Source organism: Gouania willdenowi, chromosome 7 (genome assembly GCF_900634775.1).
Source record: "Gouania willdenowi chromosome 7, fGouWil2.1, whole genome shotgun sequence".
Classification (NCBI taxonomy): Eukaryota; Metazoa; Chordata; class Actinopteri; order Blenniiformes; family Gobiesocidae; genus Gouania; species Gouania willdenowi.
The window spans coordinates 34,741,082-34,762,138 of NC_041050.1; the positions used below are offsets into that span (position 1 = coordinate 34,741,082).

Genomic DNA, 21,057 nt, shown 5'->3' on the forward strand with positions numbered 1-21,057 from the left:
TCTTTCATTTTTTTTGTGCCAAACATTTTTAAGTGTTGCCGATTGGGTGTATGGGTTGTGGTATGTTTTATATAAGATATATTTGTCAAAACTCAAGGTGGATTTCCAAAAAATATGACCTGTCTGTTACATTTTACAATAATATTATGTTATACAATTAGTTAAAACGTGTTTTTTAGTAGCTAGGAAAATAGGAAGATGATAATTTTCTATGAAATGTAATGAAAATGAAACAATTGCATTAATTAGGAGAAATAAAGTGTTGCATGTTGAAACTTAAACATTTCCTACCTTTTTAAGTTACTGTTAGCCATCCTTATTATCTTACCCATTATTTAAAGTGAAACCGTGAACATTAGGTATTTAGGAAGTGCTTTTCATACCAGTAGCTCTTTGGATTATTCAGTACATATGAAGTGGCTCACAGTTTCAGAAAGGTTGGTGACCCCAGTTCTAAAGCTGATGCAGTACTACCCTACCCATCACTGCTCATTACATTACAGTGGAGAAATGTGAGCAATGTTGCAACTGTGTGTTTATTTCTCCTTTCTGTCTGTAACTTAAATGAATGGGCTCTGATCGTAATAACGTGGTACCAGAGAGAACATCAAGGAGAGTGTTTACAGAAGAAATCGTCTTATGTGGTTTAATGTGGCCTCGCTGCCCACAGGTGGGTCTCATTTGGGATTTTTTTTTTCTTCTTCCCTGGGTTAGACTGGCTGAAGGGAGCTCTGTTCTGAACAGAGGAAATGGGCAGGTCTTTTTGGCAACTCTGGAGGGAGTAAAAACATTGAGGAGGTGGAGCAATGCTAGAAAAGTGTTGGACCACCAACAGGAGAGGAGTCTCAGGTCGGATTCAAGAAGCAAGAGATACACACAGTAAGTTTCTCCTCAATTTATTTTTAATCTCGATACATTCTTGCTGACAAAAGTGCTATTTTAACTATATTGTATGTATTTTTTCCATTGTGTCTTTTTTCAGCCTTTAAAGGGTGTTTGCTTGTATTGTAGCGCAGTTCTTTAGGCTTTCTTTGACCCAGTTTGACCATAACCACAACATGTTTCACATTGTTGTTTCTCATCATATATGACTTTGTATGCGTTTGAAACAAAATAGGCCGTCTCATAATGTATTTCTACTGTTCTCTGCACTACAGTATAGTGAATCAGCTCTGGTGTAATGACTTAATTTGAGTGTAATTGTGACTCAACCACCGCCCAAGTAGTCCTCTAGATACTATTTTACAGATAAAGATCTTTACAGTCAGATTCCATCTCCTTCCTTTCTCTCTTAACATCAATTTAATGTCCTTTTATCTTGATTTAAATATAGCTCAAAGCGGGGGCATGGTGGTGTAGTGGCTAGTGCATACGCCTCACAGCAAGAAGGTCCTAGATTCACGCCCTGGAGGGGACACTTGAGTCCTTTCTATGTGGAGTTTGCATGTTCTCCCCATGCTTCCGTGGGCTTTCTTCGGTTACCCCGGCTTTCTCCCACAATCCAAAAACATGACTGTTTAGCCCAGCAGATATGTAGCAATATTAGGCTAAGATGTTCCCTTCTGGAAAAAAGCATGAGGGTTTTTGAGTATGCTGAATCCATTTTTAATGAGATCCATACTGGCATGTTGCATTCATTTAAATACTAATGAGATGAGAAAAGTTTGAGTTTAATCATTGTAAATGTTGGCAAGGATAGGCACCAGCAGACCCCCGCGACCCAGAAAACAGAATCAAGCGGGTCAGGAAATGGATGGATTGATGTTGGCAATGGGCTCCAAAATAAACACATCATCAGATGAATACTTATGTATCCATGCACCAGGATCACAATGGATATAATCTTCCTGAGAAATAAATGAAAATAAATATATATTAATTCATGTTCTGGTGGGGATTTAAATTCAATTGTTCACCCTTTAAAAGCCACGTTTGTGGCTGGAAAGAAATCGCAATTTCACCCTTTTCCATGTGTAAAGAGTTTTGTGGGGGCCGTCTTATATCTTGCTCTGGATGCAATTTACAGTATTTTAGGTTATTTCATGACAGTCCTTGTCACCAAAAACCTACATTTTGCCACAAAGATCATGTTTCTACCTGTAACAGAACCAACGTTATGGTAAGATTGAAATTGTATGGTATTTTAGGATATATTATTGAATTCTTTGACCCTGAAAACCTATAATTCGACACTGAGATCATGCTTGTATGTCAAATAGAATCGAAGTTATGACAAAATACCCAAATTGGCAAGTTGGTAGCCATCTTGGATTTCTTGATTTTGAGTGGGAACCATTAAAAAGGGATTCAGCATACTCAAAAACCTCCATGTACAAATTTCCATGCTTTCTTCCAGAAGAAGTTAGCTTGATTGGAATCTCTAAATTGCCTGTAGGAGTAATAGTGTGAGTTTCCCTGCGTAGGATGGCGCCCAGCCCAGGGTGTACCCCCGCCTGAACCCCAACGAGAGCTGGAGATAGGCACCAGCAGACCTGAAAGAAGGAGCAAGTGGATCTGAAAGAACTTGGGTGGATAGATAGAAATGTATTGTTTTGATGGTTGAGAACAATTGTTTGATACCAGCTTTAAAAAACACTTTATTTGTCAAAAGCTATTTTATCCAAACCCTGCATCATCTACTTGCATTTATAAATGTCAAACATGTGATGGCAACACGCAGGCAACGCAGTTAGAGACGTTTCAGAAATAACTCATTACAGCGTGTTTTGAAGCGTGGACTTATGCAACACAGAGGCTACTCTGTTGGATCTCTCACATTTTCCACTCTACATTTGAAAGAAAAACAGGGTTGTTGCCCTGCACTGCTGTGAAAATACCAACACTTTAAATTGAAAACTGTGGCTGAAATGTTATACACAGCCACAGAAGAAATATACTTTTGCTTGTTTTTAGCAGGAAATTGAAAATGCCGTACCTGCTGATGTTTGTCACCCTGCTGCATCTCATCACACTGGCTATGCTGTTTATTGCCACCATGGAGAAGGTACGGCTCATTGAGGGTTAACATATGGGTTTAGTCCAGTTCATGAAACACATTTACTTCTTCTGTGTGTCACTTTTGTATTTTTTTAAAGTCATGGTGGGTGTGGGATGGAATGGAAAACTCAGACCTGTGGTACAACTGCAGGTTTGATAATGCCACAGGATCTTGGCTGTGTTCATCCTCCAAAGAAACTGGTCAGTCAGCAGGAAGTCATTTCACTGTGGTTTTCTGCACTCCTTGTTTGACTCATCCTAAAGCTAAAATGAAGCTATAATAATGCAAAATTCCTATTTGATTCTCGCAGAGTGGCTCCAGGCGGTTCAGGTTCTGATGGTCCTTGCAGTGGTCTTCTCCTCAGTCTCCTTCTTGGTGTTCCTGGGTCAACTGTTTACCATGTCTAAAGGTGGACTCTTCTACTTCACAGGGCTGTGTCAAGTCTTTGCAGGTAGAGTTTATGAATGCATTCTGTGCCCTTGATACAATACAGTAGACGCTAATAACGCGTTTCCATTGGCGGTATCGGCTCTACAACCCCTCGCTTTCGGGACCCGATACTGTTTTTCTGGAGTTTCCACTGAACACCAACCTGACACGTGAAAGTGCCAGACTCCACAGATTGCACGTTTTCGTTGCCATCCTAACAAGATCGCCAACAAAAATCAATGGCGGCCAAATGCTTCCTCTCTGTGCGTGAGTGGACGACTCTACGCTGTAATGATTCTCAAAACCAATCAGTGTCTGCTTTGTGCCTGCCTCACATTTTCAGACCAGGGCTGCTTTCTTTTGGAACCTCAACCAAGGCGATAAAGCAGCACCAGGTACCATGGAGGAGGTACTCTTTCCCAGTGGAAACGCGCAAGAAGAAAGTAGAGCCGTTACCGCCAGTGGAAACGCACCATAATTGACTCGCGATAATGATATAATATGAGATTTTTTTGGAGAAAGGACCAACTTTAACTCTGAACATTCTTGCAGTATGACATACCCTGCAGTGCCCTCGATAATTCATCTTGTGACATTTTGATATTATGATACGATGGTTGACAACCAACCAGATTAAACGTTATGCACGGCGCCAAAACAGCATTGAATGCCAGTTATTTTCTCAGTTTTAGAATTCTTAAATGTAGCTATGCTTAGAGACTAATGATTTTTTTTTAATTTTGAATTGAATTTTTTTGTGTTATTATTTTTAAATAATTGTACATTTTAAGTGTATACATGAGATGTTTACTGTATGCAAGGGAACCGTGGCAAAAAATAAATGTAGGGGGTGAAAGTAACTAAGTTTTACTTTGAATACTATTTAATTGAGCTACTTTTTACTTGTACTTGAGTATTTTATGTATATCAGTACTCTTTACACTTCTGGTTGTTACATGATATATAAGTTAGTTTGTGTTTGTGGGGTGTCGATTTGATTCAGATCAATTATATTCAGATATCCAGTTATTTTTTTTCAATTTCAATTCAATGTGTTTCCATTTTGATTATTTTATTAAATGTTTATTCCATTTTTATCCACTTACATTAATTTTTATTCAATTTTATTCTTTTTTTTTCATTTCAATTCACTTCAATATAATATTATCAATCAATGGCATTAAAGGGCAAATCTGAGCTGGAAGACTGGTTGGGGCCTGGTTAGAGCAAAACCACTATTTTGGCAAACATGATTGTAACTTTTATAATAAATGCGTGTAGACAAATCTTTTTTTTTTTTTTTTTTTGCTCCAGGTCTGACATCTTTTTGTGCAGCTTTGATTTACACATTGCGCAACAGGGAAATCCTCCCTGACTCCAAAGATCTGACTTCAGGACACTTTGGTTACTGCTTCATTCTGGCCTGGGTTTGTGTTCCACTGCTACTGTTCAGTGGGATCATATACGTTCACCTGCGTAAGAGAGAGTGAACAAAAGAAGCATCCATTCTCCTGCCAGCAGTGGAAAAAGAGATCATTTCACTGAGTTTCTATTAAAACATTACACCTGTTAGATGCTCACTGACCTGTATGATGTACCATGTATGTATGTATGCCTACGTTGTATATTTGGCTACTGCATTGTGTAGAAATACTTACACTTAACTATTTTAGGATGATTTCTATGACTTAAAGCTACTTATTTGTTATGAAATAGTTTATTGTGTTGTTATAATCTCAAATATACTGTAATGAACAAAAAGGTCAACGATACAGTCATTTAAATGAATTGTAATCTTTACAATTTTGGCATGTCTCTTTCTCCCATTATTTTGCTGCACTACAATAAAATGTAGTTGCTGAAGGTGAGTGTATTGCTTTTGTATTCCATATTAACTAAATAATTAAAAAAATGTAATAAGGGAAACAAATGTTACATTAACAGCATGACATTTTTAAATTTTTGAAGCTACTGTGGGTGTTTTTGGATGAGAATGGCACAAAAGCAAGCTTATTTAGCAATAAAACTCTTATTTCCCAAGAATCACATTTATTGGATGACCTATTTATAGCAATATTACCAGACATTTCAATTTATTAGTTAATGTGCCCTACTACTAATTATTGAAATATATATTTTAACAACAATACAGCAAACATTTGTAAAATTAGTGTGGTGTTGTGTATTTATAGGTTCACTTCACGATGAGACTGTTGAACTGTAATGACTGGAATATAAGGGCACTCTCACTAAAGGCTTTTCCTGAACCACATGTTAAATACTTTGACCTAAAATCTACATCAATTAGTAAGGGTGGGGAAAAGTATCATGATATATTGCAATTTTTTTGTTTTGTTACAGTATTGAAAATGACTGTTTCTCCCCATAATCAACTTTTATTTATTTATTTTACTTTATTTCTATTTTTACGATGTCTGTGTATGTCAACTTTGGGGTTGTGACCCCAATGTGGGGTCACCTGGAATTAAAATGGGGTCACCTGAAAAGTCTAGTAATTGGTTTAAAAAAATTAAAATGACCAGTACACCTGCAATGGAATCAGTGCCAAGTCACTTAATATTAGCGTACCCTCAACGATTCATCTTGTGACATTTCCATATTACAATTAGGGTGTCTTGAGTTGATATCGATATCGGATATCGGTCCGATATCAGCCTGAAAAGAAATATCGGATATCGGATTCAAATTTCCGATTTTTTATTTTTTTTTTGGAATTAATTTTTTATTTATTTTATTCAATTGTAGAATACTGTAGATATTATGTTTAAGCTTTTTAATAGTTATAATAAAGTAGTAGTAATTATTATTTCTTTAGTAAAAAAAAAAAAAAAAAGGAATAAAAGTATGTGTGATTCATGCTGATATCGTATCGGATCAATATTGATACCGGCCAATACGCAAGGCTGAAATATCGGTATCATATCGGAAATGAAAAATGTGTAACGGGACATCCCTAATTATGATATGCTGTTACATGATATATCTTCCCGCCTTTAGTTTGTGTTACATCAATTTGCTTCAAATAATTTATTGAAATTTCAATTTGAATATTTACCATTTTTATTCGATTGCATTTATTTGTATCCAATTGCATTTATATTATTTTTTAATATTATTCAAGTTGTGCCAAATATAATACTATCAATCAATGGCATTGAAGTTAAAGTTAAATTAGGGTTTGTAGAGAGTAAGAATGTTAAATATAAATGTGCACGGTTTTTTGTGTTTGTGTCTGTTGCCATGGGGACCGCAAACTACAATCCGGAAGTGTTTTCCCTCGTGAAACTCTTTCGTTTCGAGAAGCACAAAAAAAAAAAGCTAAGAAATTTCTTACTACGAGATTTCTAATTTGAAAATGGAAGCTCAGGAACTGAAGGAAATATTTCCTCTTACCTTTTCAAAAGGAAATAAAAAGTTGTGTGAACTTTGCCAACGTCCTGCGCACCTGCAATGCAATCAGTGCCAAGTCACTTATTACTGGTGAGTGTGACTTAACTTCCTGCATGTTTTTGGAAACAAAATGACTTACAAACGTATTTAGTCTTAATATACACAGGCTACGTTCATTTATTAAAGTAGTAAGAGTATTTATATGTCGAGTGAGTGAAGCTGTATTCGATAATTTGACGCAAGGGGGCAGCGTTCGCCATGTTTTTCAACCCCTGGTTTATAAAGGGCGTGAATGATGGCTGTGGCCTGCTGGCTTTGTCTGAAGGACCTGCTGGGATTTGCATTACCAGAGGCAGATAGTTTGGTTCACGCTTTTGATGCGTAATTAGTTTTTTTTTTATGTGTGTGTTTGATGCACATGTGTCAAACTCATGGCCCGGGGGTCAAATATGGCTCTTTGGAGCTTCCAGTTTGGCCCACGGCCAGATGAGTAAGTAAAAATAACAGGGAAACCATGAATCATTGTGTAAATGAAACTCTACAACATTTGAACGGGCACACAGTTTTTCCCAGTGCTTACATGTCGCATGATTGCAGTCATTTTTAATGTTTAACTAATATAAAAACTCAAAATCTTTACAAAATCCTTCAATTTTTCTTAAATTAGGACATATTTTCCTTAAATGAATAGAAGCTGGTCACAAAATGTAGGAATTTTAAAGTGAAGATCCTATTGGGACTGATATCTGTCACTTATTGCTTGGTGATGGTAGGTTTTCCTACATATTTTGTATCTTATGTATACATAGAAGTGCTGCAAACTATGGCACAATAATGTTGAAATGACTAGTTTTCCTGCACAAAGCTCTGCTGTTTATAGTGACATCCCTCCTCTTCTCTGTGAGGATTTATGGAAAAATGATGAGCCTCAGAAAACAAGGGAGGATTTCAGCCACTTTGAGCCAGTTTCCTTTCCTTCAGCCTTGACTTTTTTTCCTCTTTTCTGAAAAAAAATAAGATGACGCTCATGTTTTGAATTTCATGAACATTTGTAGACTAAACACAGTCAGTCATATCACAAAACAAGTGATACAGTATGTGGGCAATATTGGAGTGAGGGTTCATAAATGAATAGTTTCTCTCTCGAGAATAAAAAACGAGTTTTGTGGGTGTAATATTATAGCACAGGTAAGTGTTAATGTGGTGCCAAACGTAAAAAAAAAAACTTGGTCATAGCCGACATATTTGGAACATTTGGCTAATTTTTCATTCATTTGAGACAAATTAATTTACAACAGCATGTTCTATATCATTGGCGAAAAAGTGTACACATGTCATCAAAATGTTAAATCTACGAGCTTGTCAGTTTGGGCAATCCCGCAATGTCTCGCTCGTCCCCTCTCCAAACTCACTGAGCTGCAGTCGGTGGTGTGGGCGGGGCCTCGTGATTGACCTGCCAACTTTGCATAATTTCTAAACATTTAGCTTCACACTTGGCAACCGATTTAACATTTAGATTAAACATTTAGATTTAGATTCAATCATTAGATTTACATTTAGATTCAAGATTTACATTTAGATTCAAGATTTACATTTAGATTCAAGATTTACATTTAGATTCAAGATTTATTTTTCATGTGTACAAATTTTTAACAATGATATAGAACATGCTGTTTTACGTGAATTTCTGTTATTGACAGGCACTGACCTGCCCACTTTGCATAATTTCTAAAGCTTTACACTTGGCGGCCAATTTAACATTTAGATTTAACATGTAGATTTAGATTTATCATTTAGATTTACACTCATGTGTCCACATTTTTAACAACGATAATAGAACATGCTGTTTTACATGAATTTGTGTTTCAAATGAAATAATGAGCTAAATGTTTAAAATATGTTGGCTATGAAAAAGTGACGAGTTTTTACATTTTGGCACCTCATGAGTCTTTATGTGAACCCCACTCAGCCAGCTGTCTGCCTACCCTTTGCTTCTGCACGTAATGTAAAGTGAAGACTACTTGTGCGCTGCAAACTGAGAGTGATGGAAAACCAAAGCAATTTTATTTTTTTTCTTCTCAGAAGTGCCAGATGAACAAAATTACAGACCAGTTATGTAATGGTGTACAATTTGATCGGCCCCTGTGCACTAAATTGTACCCTTTTAAAAAAAGACATTATGAAGTCAGTTCGATCCTGTTTAAAACACACGATTCTGCATGGGGAAGTTTCCCTATAATAGACAATATTCCTATAGCTTCAACCTGAGTGTACTTCATTAAATGGTAGATATTCATTTTCTTCTTTCAGTGGTGTAAAGCACCAACAGACGGACTGGGTTGGGATTCACCAGAGAATTTGCCAGTTCCTTGTTCCCCTCCATGCCAAAACAGCCTTTGGCCTGCAGAAGCTAAGCCAAGCTGAAATGAAACTCAAAAAAGTAAGTATCTAAAGGACATTGATGTTTTGTATGAATAGTATAAAACAGTGGGTTCCAAACTTTAAACAGTCCCGTACCCCTTTATACCTTTGACCTGAAGCCATGTACCCCCTACTCCTGAACACTTAATAAACATAATGTTATATTTGTCCCTGAAGTTTACCTATCCTGTTGAGAAATAATACATATAATAATAACTAGAATATTTGCATTTCCTGAAGAAAATGCAAGTGAGGATGCAGGTGCTGGCCTGCATCGCTTAGCATTAATGTTAACTTATCATTACCATTAGTCTAGCATTAGCATTAACCTAGCAATAGCAATAATCTAGCATTAGCATTATTTTAGCATTGACTTAGCATTAGCTTTAACCTAGCATTAGCCTAACATTAGCATTGATTTAGCATTAGCTTTATACTAGCATTAGCCTAGCAATAACTTTAGCATAGCAATAGCATTAGCCTATCAATAGCATTAACCTAACATTAGCATTGACTTAGCATTAGCCTAGCAATAGCTTTAACCTAGCATTAGCTTTAATCTAGCATTAGCTTTAACCTAGCATTAGCCTTGCAGTAGCATTTGCCTAGCATAAGCATTAACCTAACATTAGCCATTAGCTGCTCTATTTACATTCCTGTTTTCAATGTTGTCACTGTGTTTTTAATTTTCATTCACGTACCCCCATGACAATTTGCGTAAAATATGAAATAAAGACATTGTATTTCAGTCATTTTGAAGTACCTGAAAGTTAAGGTCATATCATATTTTTAAAAAAACACCTCGACACGTCATATTTGTTGGACACTAGGCACATAGACTTTGGTTGTATTTTTGTCTCAACTTTTGTATCAATGTTTTATAAATGAAATGTATTTTATTATGACAAGTTGTTTTAAAGTTCAATGGATATTACATTTTTTCAGTTTTGAGTGAGGTATCTTTTAGATTTTCTTTCCTACATGTGATAGGTTGCACCATGGGCGGGGCCAAAAGGGTGGCCCAGGGTGGCACGCGCCACCCCTAAAATGTGATTGGCCACCCCAAAAGACAAATTTAATTGTTGCTTGTATTTTATTTTTCCGTTGAAACAGTGATACATCTACAACCTTAAATAATATATATATATATATATATATATATATATATATATATATATATATATATTTGTCAAAAAATTGCATTATAATCACATGCATTTTTTTTTCTTCAAATGTTTAATACGTTTTGTTGCTTCAACATATAAGGGAAATGTTCATGTTGCAAATAATTATAACATTTAGGGTGAACACTATTAACTGAGATTTTAAGGGGTTGTTTTATTATTTAAAATTCAGTGTGCCACCATAATCCGAGTCTGTGCCCCTGCAGTGCCCCCGAGCTTAGATTTCCTTGACCCGCCCCTGGGTTGCACAGACTGTGTTGGTTTCTTATAAATTTAAATGTATTGATGATAAGCCTGTAAATATGTTTGTTTTTAGCCTGGAACCCAGGAAGACTATATAGTTGTGCTCCTGGGTACAGCTAATGGGTGTCCAAAATAAATAATGAATAAATGAACTAACAAATGAAAACATAAATAAATAAGTGTGTGTGTGTATTCATCTAATTTCTGTGATCTTTAGTTGTATTAGACATGTAATAGATAACGATCATGTCTGATATCAGCAAAAAAATTAATATTGGATTATATCAGCCTGCATCTTAAATCTCTGATATAATCACTGTTTTTATGTTTAAGGTTGAAATGTGTGTAATCCATTGGTAAATAAATAATAATAAATAGGTTGCTTTTTTCATACCTACTGTTGCTGTTTGAGTAATATCACTTGATCAAGCCTTTTTTAACACTACACACTAAAAAATAAATAATAAAAGCTTGTATATGATTCCTGCTTATAATGTTTCGGATCAATATCGGACAATAACCAAAAATGCGATATCATCATATCAGAAGTGAGGAGGTTGTATGGTATGGAGACATCCATAGTAAGCAATGGCTTTTCTCTGAACAATTTAATGTTAGTTTTTGAATCACTACAACTGGAATAAACAATGAGAAACACTAGAGCAGTGATTCTCAACTGGTAGGTCGGGACACAAAAGTGGGTCACGGACCTGTACTGGGTGGGTCGTGGACAGCTGGTCAAAAATAAATACTTAATGTCTCTCATGTTGGACTTGTCTTTTATTTTGAAAGAAACTTTTCTTTTGACAGGCATGCTGTGAAATGCACAGGAAAATATATTGATTTATGTTTTTAAAAAGATTATATACGTGTGTTTTCAACAGCTATTTTTGAAAAACTAAATTAGGTTGGTTGAATTGGGTTGCGATTTAATGACCGTGGCAAAATGTGGGTCCCAGGGTGAGACCAGCTGAGAACCCCTGCACTGGAGTTTCCATCTAATCTCAGTTTGACACCTTTTGTCCATAAAGTAAATGTAAAGTATGACCTTAATGACTGAGAGAGGAAACTATTTTGTGTGTTTTTCAGCAAGAGCTGATTGAAATCTGCAAGTGTGAGGTTCAGATTAAGCTTTCTGAGAGGAAACACCTTGAAGCTCTGCCAGCTGCCCATTTGTGTCTACGCTACTCCAAAGAAGTCTATGGTCCCAACACCATGGAGCTGGTTCCTGTCTACCTGCTCCTGGCTGAGGCTAACATGGGTCAGACACACGTGCAGAAAAACATTCCTCCTCCTACACTGATTTGCAAACATAGATTTGAGATATCTAATAGGCTAATATTAATTTTCAGGCTTGGGCAATCTGAGTTTAGTGAGAGAGTTCCTGTCCCAGGCTGAGTTGGTGGTATCAGAGAATCCAGACTGTGGTCATGGAGTCCACCAGCAGCTGTGCAGGAACCTGGGACACCTCCATGCTTTGAGCGGACACCTGGATGCAGCTCTGCATTACTTTGCAAATGATGTCTGTGTCATGTCTGCGCCATGTGCTCTTCAACCACACATTGACCTTTTTGCGAAAAACAACCACTCGCATAAAACCCGTAGTTAACCAAAAGACGGTCGCTGCTAGTCCTCTTCTTTTTAATTGGTCAACATTCTCCAGGCCAGAGCCAATCAGAGGCAGTGTTGGGTGGGTCATCTTTGCTACAACTTTGGATGCACAAATGGAAAGAATAGACAGATATTGAGCATAAGGCTCTGATGTTGGTGTTAAAGTAGCAGCGACCGTCTATTGCAGAGGTGGGCAACCGTTACCACAGTCAGGCCAAAAATATGTGATTGTATCAGATCCGAGGGCCATATTATCAATATTCATGGCAACATTTAGAGAAATGATTAATTTGACCATTAATACAGGTCAGAATAAATACCTTAGTGTGTTTTTCTTTTATTTTTGTTGTTTTGTTTGGTTTTTCAGTCATTTGTGTAGGTTTTTTGTTTTTTGTATGTTTTCATTGGTGTTTTTTGTGTTTTCATTGTTTTTGTGTGTTTTTCTGACATTTTTGTATATTTTGTTGTCATTTTGTGTTTTTTTTTTTTTTGTGGTGGCTTTGTGTGTCATTCTGTCTATTTTTGTTCTTTAGTGTGTTTTTGTGGTCATTAAGTGTAATATTTTCCAAATTTTTTTTTTTTTTTTTTTTTTTTTTTTTTTTTGGGGGGGGGGGGATTATTTGTGTTTGTTTTTTGGTGTATATTTCATTTTGTGTATTTTTTGAGTAATTTTATGCATTCACTTTGGGGGACCGCCCAAAATTAGGCCGAGGGCCGCATATAGTTAGGGAGCGCCTTCCCGCTTGCTAACTACAGATTTAATGTGTTTAATGTGTGTTGTTTTCACACCTGTGGCTTTTTTTAAACTAATGATGCCATAAAAATCTCTCCAAATCTAAAGATGTGAATGTATTATAGACATAGGTTATTAAGCTAATGTCTGTAGCGTTTTCAGGTCTATCATTCCAGTGAGGAGTACGGACTGGACAGCACATGTACCTGCACTGGTCTTTTTCTTCTGGCTGATGTGTTTGACAAACAGGGCAACACCGCCGTGGTCCGTTCCATGTACTCTGAGGTGTGCTAATTATAAAACTTCACCAACAATCATGTTTTGACCAAATTAGCTTGAATTGTTTAGGATATGTTTTTAATTTTCATTGTTTTACTCCTATTATAGGTGGCACAGGTGTGGCACAGACTCCTTCAGACTCAAATCCAAAATCCAGACACAGTTTCAGATTCATCCTATGGTGAGTTTTTCAACATTTAACCCTCCTATTATTCTTGGGGGTCAATTTGACCACATTCAATGTTTATCAACATAGGTTGTGGAAAGGTCATACCACCACCACAACCTATGGGGTTCATACTCTTGTGGTCATTAATGTTGTCATTAACATTGAGAAGATTTGGATGAAAATTATTCAAGATAAATAAATTCTAATTTAAAAGTTTGGCCTGATGGTGGCACTAGAGAACAGGTCAAACTTTCGTTATCAAGGGGTTATCTATGTATTCAACAAATAAACAAAGTACCTGACATAAAATCTTGGTCAACAATGTTCTGACAATCATTTTCTGGAGGTAAATATCCCTGAGGTCAGATTAACCCCAAGGGTAAAATGTGTTAATATTTGAGGATAAATATAGGGTTAATCAGAACTTCGTGTAAAACCAACTGTTTGGAGCAGGTTTGTTTAATAATTGTGGAGTTAGTCGATGACATCACACGTCACGCTTTGAACTGAAGAGTCCAGATTAGGGCTCCATCGGTGTATCTCTGAAAAAATAAGGTCAGCGGGGCTATATTTAGCTGAGCTGTCTTGCTGTGCAATCCAAAAGCTAAAGCCCAGATTTACAGGAGCATGCTTAGTGCAGAGTGGAGACCACTGCTGACACATCTCTGGCTGCTCAGCATCCGTATCACCTTCTTCCATCACTGATACTGCTCTACATATGACACTAAGCCAGTTAGCGTTTCCCCTGCTTTTTCATGTACGCTCTATAGCGCCATAAACAAAAAGAACAAATCCTTATACACCAGATTAATATTTCATTGCCCTGATATCAGGGACTTGGGGTCAATTATAATTGTAATTGTGTATATGATAATTAATTACAAAATATGATGTAATTATAAATGTACAGTAATCATAATTGAAAAACAGTCTATTGCTGTTGTGATCATAAGAGTTCACATAATTGACTTTGTAATTGTAATTAGCATGAAAATTCTATAAAAACTGTCTTACAATTTAATTAAACACAAACCTAGGGTACCATGTTACAGTTCTATGGCTTATACTGTACATATGTAGTGATTAATTATTAAAATATTTTTCATAAAACAAAAAATTTAAATTGAGGGGTATTTTGAGTCTGACTATAAAAAAGGTTCAGACGACCACACCAAAAATATTAAAACCAATATTTTCATGGATAAGGAAGCCTAACAAGGTAACCAGGAAACGAGAAACAAATTAGATGATAGATAATACTTTTTTAGTGTATTTTACAGCTGATTTAAGACATGGGTCAAAACTGACCCGTTTCCATTAGACAGTGATTTTCAAACTTGTTTGGTTCAGGTACCCCCATTCTCTTATTTCTGAATTAAAGAACACCCCCATGTCCAGCCACAGCATTTTGCTCAGAATACTATTTGAAAAAACTACTATAGAGCATAATGATGGAATCAATGAGTGATAACGTTTTAAGAATCTAAATTTGTAAATAAGTGGAAAGAAACAGTATTTAGTGCCTCCTGAATAGATAAATTTCTACAGTTTTTATCGTTTCCTGCCATCTCTAACCTGGTGGACCAGGTTCATGTTCTATTCAACATCATTGTTAGAAATATCTATTTTTTACCAAAAAATACACATTTTAAAATCCCCATATTTTTCATGCTTTTGTTTTGTAATTTTTTCTGTCTATCTCACTCTTATGTACCCCCTATATTGCCATTGTGTACCCCCATTTGAGAAACACTATCATAAGTGATGCTAACACAAGGGGAAGGATACGTTTTATGGGGTTTCAGTAATTGTGATTAATTGTAATGGAACTTTAGTAATTGATAATGTAATTGTGTTTGACATTCAGAAGGAAAATCATATTTTTAATGGTATTTTTATTGGAAAAAATGTTGGTCACCATAATCATAATTGAGTCGTAATTGAGCATGGTAAATTGAAGATGTAATTGTAACATGTAATTGACCCCCAACCCTGTCCTGAATACTGTGTGAATATAAACAAAGACGACTGTGTTTTATAGAAAAAAGCTTAACTCCCTTTGCTTCCTTTTATTTTTCTGTTAGACAAAGCTCAACGAGTTGAGCAGGAGAAGATGTTGATGTCTATGCTGGAGTTTGAGAGGAAAGATTCCAGAACGAATCCGGCTCAGACAGCAGTGGTGGCCCACTGCCTGGCCATGCTGGCTTTCCTGGGTGAAGACGACCAAAAGGTGAGCCGGCTTTAGGATTAGGCATCATAGGTGCAGTGTGACACTGTGACACAAATTCCCACTTTGGTCTCAACAGGGGATTAGCTATAATTGCCGGAGCAGATAAGGTGGGATTTAGTGGTAATAGGTGACTTCCGTCTTGATTTCCAGTTTCTAGGTGAAGGTGTAGAGTAAAAAACAACAACAAAAGCACCAAAATGTGCCATTAGTAAATGATACAGTAGGTCAAAATGTATGGACATGCCCATTTTGGTCATTTACAACCCGAGGTATTAACTTTTGAAATTTACTTTCATCTCCTGACATGTTCCGACTGTCAATTGCCAGACTTCTTCAGAGGTGTCTGCTGATCGCTTTGGCGTTTAAATGACTTCCGCCTAATAATCACAGCAAGTTATTTTTTGTCTTTCTTTATTTATAGTAAATTTCCTGAACAAAACATGTCTGAATAAATGAAACCATAACATATTATCCAAGTGATCAGCAGATGCCTCTGAAGCGACTTGCAGTTGACAGTCAGAAGATCAAAGTAACAGTTGTCTGAATAAATTAAACTAACATATTATTCAAAAAGAAGACAAAAGAAACTTGCTGTATTTATTGCGTGGAAGCCAAGAAAACATCAAAGCGATCAGCAGACGCCTCTGAAGAGGACTTGCAGTTGACAGTCGAAACATGTCAGTAGATCAAAGTAACATTTGTCTGAATAAATTAAACCATAATATATTATTCAAAAACAAGTTGCTGTGATTATATTGATCCGGATCCCCTCGAAAACTTAATGGAATCTTCCATAGTGTAAGGTCGACCTTTGTTTAAAACTTTGCAAAAATATCTTTTGATGTAATCCTTCCAACAGACAAACAAACAAGTAAAACATGGTGAAGTACTGTACAAAAAGACCACCGTCATTTCATGTTGGTTTTTGTGGTCGAGTGAGCCTGACACTTGTTGTTTGATATAAAGCAGCAAACATTAAAAAATAGAAAATAAAAAATGGAACTCAAATGTGTCCGGTTTGTCCCCTCCCTAATGTGACAAAGTGAAGAATTAGCTGTGACATTGGACAGAGCCCTCAGGGACTCCATGTATTCACAGAACCATAATAGATTTAAAAAGTGTGAATCATGAGCGTCATATTATCCTTAAATAAAGGAAAAACTCAGTCAAACTCATCTGACTCCTCTTTGACATGTAAATACAAGGCATTGAAGTTGTCTATTTTGTTATTGTTTACTGTGAAAGTTGTCATTCTAGAAACATAATGCATTGCAAGAAGAAAAACATTAAGTGTAAGAGTAGATGTTGCTCTTTACCTTTGCTTGACAGTTTCGGCGATGTCTCTCGCCTTCCTCAGAAACGTCTCACTGACAGCGTGTGACGTGTCAGCCGGCTGTCAAAATCTGCCGGCTGACACGTCACAGGCTGTCAGTGACCAAAAAATGTCTTCATATCCACCTGTTCACTGCAAATGGCAGTAGGCCTGTGTCCTGACGCTCACCCCAAGCCCGTCATCCGTCATGACGTACTTCCATGGACTCTGCAAAACCTTGGAGCTGAGTCACGTGGGAAGACTTGGCCCCCCTTTCATAACTGCTTGCAGTTCTAGTTTCATTTGTTTCTCATCTCTTGGATACCATGTTAGGCTTCATTTTCCATTCAAATTTTTGATTTAATATTTTTGGTGTGGCTGTACAGTATGAGCCTTTTTTATGTCTGTATACCATTTAATTTCATATTTTTTAAAATGCTATGTTGATCCTTAAGAGAACTGACAGATAAACTTCATATGAAACATATTTTAATATTTTTAAATACATATGTATAAGCCAAAGAACTATAACATGGTTCCTGATTTGCATTCAATTAAATGTAAATGACAGTTTTTATATAATTTTCATGCCAATTACAATTACAAAGTAATTTACCTGAACTCAGCTACAATTCAGTTACAACAGCAACATATTTTTCAGTTACACATACATCATAAGTGTAATTAATTATCAATTACACTTATAACTGACCCCAACCCTGATGTGAAGCAACCCCTTTTATTCCTTCCCAGGTTTTCAGTTGATGGTACAGTAGCTATTGGTTACAGGCCTGTGTAACAGCAGTGTAATGTAGGCTGAGTGAATCCATCCCATTCCACTGATATCATATCATTATATAAGTGGGCTTTGCTTCCCAGTCCAACAGCTGCTTTGTGTGCGTTCCTGTGCCAGGCTCTGGGATTTGGAAACACTGCCCTGCAGGCCACGGCCAGCCAGCTGATACCAAACCATGGCCTGGCAGAGTCCATCCACAGCCTGATACAGCTGGTCCAGCATCGACAGGAAGTCCCGCCTCCTGGCTCAGACCAGTCCCAGGGCACATCATGCACTCCGTCCCCCACTGAGCAGTGATTTGATGCATCATCATGCCATCTGTTGGACCTCATAGTTATGGAATAACAGGAAGAGACAAAAGGGTTGGGGTCAATTAAAATTGCAATAATGTAATTGATCATTAATTACAATTGTGATGTATTTTTTTCCCCCCTTCATTTGATATGGACGTCACAATTACATTAGTTACCCAGATGTATTGTTTTGAGTGTGTTAGCAGGGGCGATTCTAGACCCCCTGGGGGCCCTTTGCAAGAAGGACTCTGAATGATGATGAATGAAGTCCAGGACAGATCAGTAAAGAAATACTTTATTAAATAATTAACATATAAAATAAGTAATAAATAACATAGCTATCTAAACTAAATGCAAACTTTACACACACATAAGGTGTCGTTTTATGTTTTTGAGAATGTAATTGTGATTGCCGTTCAGGGGGAAAACACTCATTTTAATTTGAATTGTAATCACAAGTGAGTTGTAATTGAAGACATAATTGTAATTGAAAAATGGAATTGACCCCAACCCTGTAACAAGGTAAACAAATAAGACGATAGATTTTTCTTTTTTGTATATTGTTAGCATAAGAGATGCTAACAGAAAGCTAACACAAAAGGAAAGTTACATTGTTTTTAAGGCTCTGTAATTGTGATTACTGAATGTGAACTTTAGTAATTAAGAAATTGTAATTCACTTTCAGGTGGGAAAATAATTGTAATTTTAATTGTGATTGGAAAAAATTGTTAGTCACCGTGATCGTAATTGAGTTGTAAGTGAACATAGATAATTGCAGTCATAATTGTAATTGAACAATGTAATTGACCCCAATCCTGGTGTGAACGTTAACTCAGGTGTTTTCATGATGTAAATGATGAGGTAACACATGTTCACTGGTTTGGAATCGTGTCTCGTCTTTATTTTACTCTAAAAAAAAAAAAAAAGAGGGACATATATTTACAACAGTTTTGCACATTTTGAGACTAGTTACAGTAATGTTGGGGCACACTTTGCAACACCGTCAGAATGATATGAAACAGAGGAATGGTCAAGGTCATCATCGCTCATTTGGAAACCAAATGATCAGTATTTCCCGCTGTGGGAGTTACTTTTCATGTCTCTGCTGTAAACATCCAACTGAAGCCTGATTGTTTCACTAAAGCAGAACTAAATGTTTTGGGTTTTTCTTCCTGTGAGGAAAATTCACTGTAAACCTCTGAGCTGCAGACTTTGGATTCATTCTGAACCCAACGCTGCCATGAAATCTTACAAACTATATACAACTTCTAAAACAATTAATTATTCATATTCATATCAAAACCCTCTTTATTTTAAAAGCACACCTGCTAGTGTTTTATCAGAATTATACAACAAAATGTTGGTTTTTGGCATTCAGATCCTTTCTTAATGAGGCAGCAAAACATTAAACCAGTTAAATTTGACTTTTTTTTTTTTTTTTTTTTTAATGTTTTTGATCCCGTTGTACATTAGCAGCATTTGACATGGAAATATTAAATTGTGCTGTTGTTGGTCTCCACATTGACTCATGCATAGGTCCTTACATACTGTATTTGTTCCAGGCTGGCCAGGCACGGCACCTTTTTGTTCTGTGTGCACGTTGTTCCCCAGTTTAACTTTTGTTGGATGCGTTGTAACTAAAACTGGTAACAACTCTCGAAAAAGAAAAGAAAAGCAGACATGGTAAAGACATTATGAAGTTTGTCAGAGCCTTCAAAAAGTGATGATTTCACTGCAGGAAGGTGATCTTTGACTTTATACCATATGTACACAGAAAGGAAATGACAAAAGTTCAACACACATACTTGGAAAATAAACAACCAGAGAGAGTTTCACCCCAGGGAGAATTTATGGCAAAATTATGAATGAATATCCAGATGCCTCGGATGCCAAGAGAGCAGAATTCACAGTTTCTTAAGATACTTATATGATGATGAAAATGATGGACAAACATTTAAAAGTGTGTTCATGATGTTAATCTGTCAGTAGAAACCACTGTGATCACTTTAAAGCAGACTTTAAGGGCCTGTACTACAAAGCTGGATATAGCATATTCGGGATATCTCTCCGTTAACTTCACCTAACCAAGCATTCTCCGTCAGAGTCCCTGTACTACGAAGCAGGATATAAACATGTTCACTTAATTGAGTTGTTTTCAGCCAGAATACGTACGCGCTCCTGTGACAGGGGTTTAGATTGCAGCGTCAGACCAATCACAAACACGGAGATAACGTGTATAGCAATTCATGTCACAATTGAGAAAAAATTCTTTAAAAATATGAACAATTAAAAACAGAAAAAGCAGGAAGAAAAGAACACAGACATGAAGCTGTCAACACTGTTCATGCATAAAGGTAGTACTCCTCAATTTATCACACACACTGGGTGAGAGTAGGGATGAGCGATATATCGAGATTCAAGATACTGTATATAGAATTTTCTATTTTGGCGACATAGAAAATTACAATATTGCCTATATATATATATATTTCTACACATTTCTGTATTAAAATACTTGTTTTAGGAGTTGCTGCTTTCACTACTTTTCAGAACAGCATTAAAAACACAGTTAGATGGATTTCTGAGTACGTCCTAACCCAGACCTTCCCCTAAACAAGTCACATTACAGAACTCACTCACACGTGCTGTCCCTTAGAGGAGAAAAAGTCAAAAATGCCACATATTGTGCAGCTGTTTGTTAATAAATGAGCCTGTGTGGCATTTTGCATCAGAAAATTGAAGTAGTAAATGGTAAGAATCAATAAGATTTCTATCGTATATCGCCATTTTGAGAAAAAATATTGCAATATGTTTTGCTCCATATCGGCCAGCTTTAGTTAAACCTATATCTTTCCTAAATTGTGTCATCTGCAAATAAAAGGATTGAATTCATCCATTAATAATATTTCTTTCCTAAACGCAGCTGTCTGATCTGCGCATTCGTTTTC

The 21,057-nt window shown here is 36.4% G+C and overlaps 3 protein-coding genes across 4 annotated transcripts in view; 2 read left to right on the top strand and 1 right to left on the bottom strand.

The window, feature by feature from the left end:
* Positions 1-736: 736 nt before the first annotated feature.
* On the top strand, positions 737-5,290 carry LOC114466955 (epithelial membrane protein 3-like). Of its 2 annotated transcripts, none has more exons than XM_028452828.1 (5): positions 737-879; positions 2,914-3,004; positions 3,096-3,198; positions 3,309-3,449; positions 4,742-5,290. In XM_028452828.1, the coding sequence occupies exons 2-5, from the start codon at positions 2,927-2,929 to the stop codon at positions 4,915-4,917; spliced, it is 498 nt and encodes a 165-aa protein (XP_028308629.1). In that variant the 5' UTR covers positions 737-879; positions 2,914-2,926; the 3' UTR covers positions 4,918-5,290. The 2 variants fall into 2 exon arrangements, with proteins under 2 accessions (XP_028308629.1, XP_028308630.1); XM_028452829.1 differs by having other exon boundaries at positions 802-879; positions 2,917-3,004.
* Positions 5,291-6,720: 1,430 nt separating this feature from the next.
* Positions 6,721-19,070, top strand: zmynd12 (zinc finger, MYND-type containing 12). The gene is made up of 8 exons (XM_028452827.1): positions 6,721-6,928; positions 9,149-9,278; positions 11,776-11,947; positions 12,039-12,208; positions 13,193-13,315; positions 13,418-13,490; positions 15,563-15,708; positions 17,934-19,070. Exons 1-8 carry the CDS (start codon positions 6,804-6,806, stop codon positions 18,111-18,113), a joined length of 1,119 nt encoding a protein of 372 aa, XP_028308628.1. The 5' UTR covers positions 6,721-6,803; the 3' UTR covers positions 18,114-19,070.
* The window catches only part of rimkla (ribosomal modification protein rimK-like family member A), a 33,013-nt gene continuing 29,690 nt past the window's right edge, over positions 17,735-21,057 (bottom strand). Inside the window, exon 7 of the transcript XR_003674483.1 lies at positions 17,735-18,143. The gene's annotated coding sequence lies outside the window, so the exon portion shown is untranslated. The remainder of the gene's footprint in view (positions 18,144-21,057) is intronic.

Coding starts and splice junctions, on each gene's coding strand:
- zmynd12 (XM_028452827.1), top strand. CDS start 6,804: ATGGAAGCTCAGGAACTGAAGGAAATATTTCCTCTTACCTTTTCAAAA. Junction 13,316..13,417: donor TCCGTTCCATGTACTCTGAG/GTGTGCTAATTA, acceptor CTCCTATTATAG/GTGGCACAGGTGTGGCACAG. Junction 15,709..17,933: donor TGGGTGAAGACGACCAAAAG/GTGAGCCGGCTT, acceptor TTCCTGTGCCAG/GCTCTGGGATTTGGAAACAC.
- LOC114466955 (XM_028452828.1), top strand. CDS start 2,927: ATGCCGTACCTGCTGATGTTTGTCACCCTGCTGCATCTCATCACACTG. Junction 3,005..3,095: donor TTATTGCCACCATGGAGAAG/GTACGGCTCATT, acceptor ATTTTTTTAAAG/TCATGGTGGGTGTGGGATGG. Junction 3,199..3,308: donor TTCATCCTCCAAAGAAACTG/GTCAGTCAGCAG, acceptor TGATTCTCGCAG/AGTGGCTCCAGGCGGTTCAG.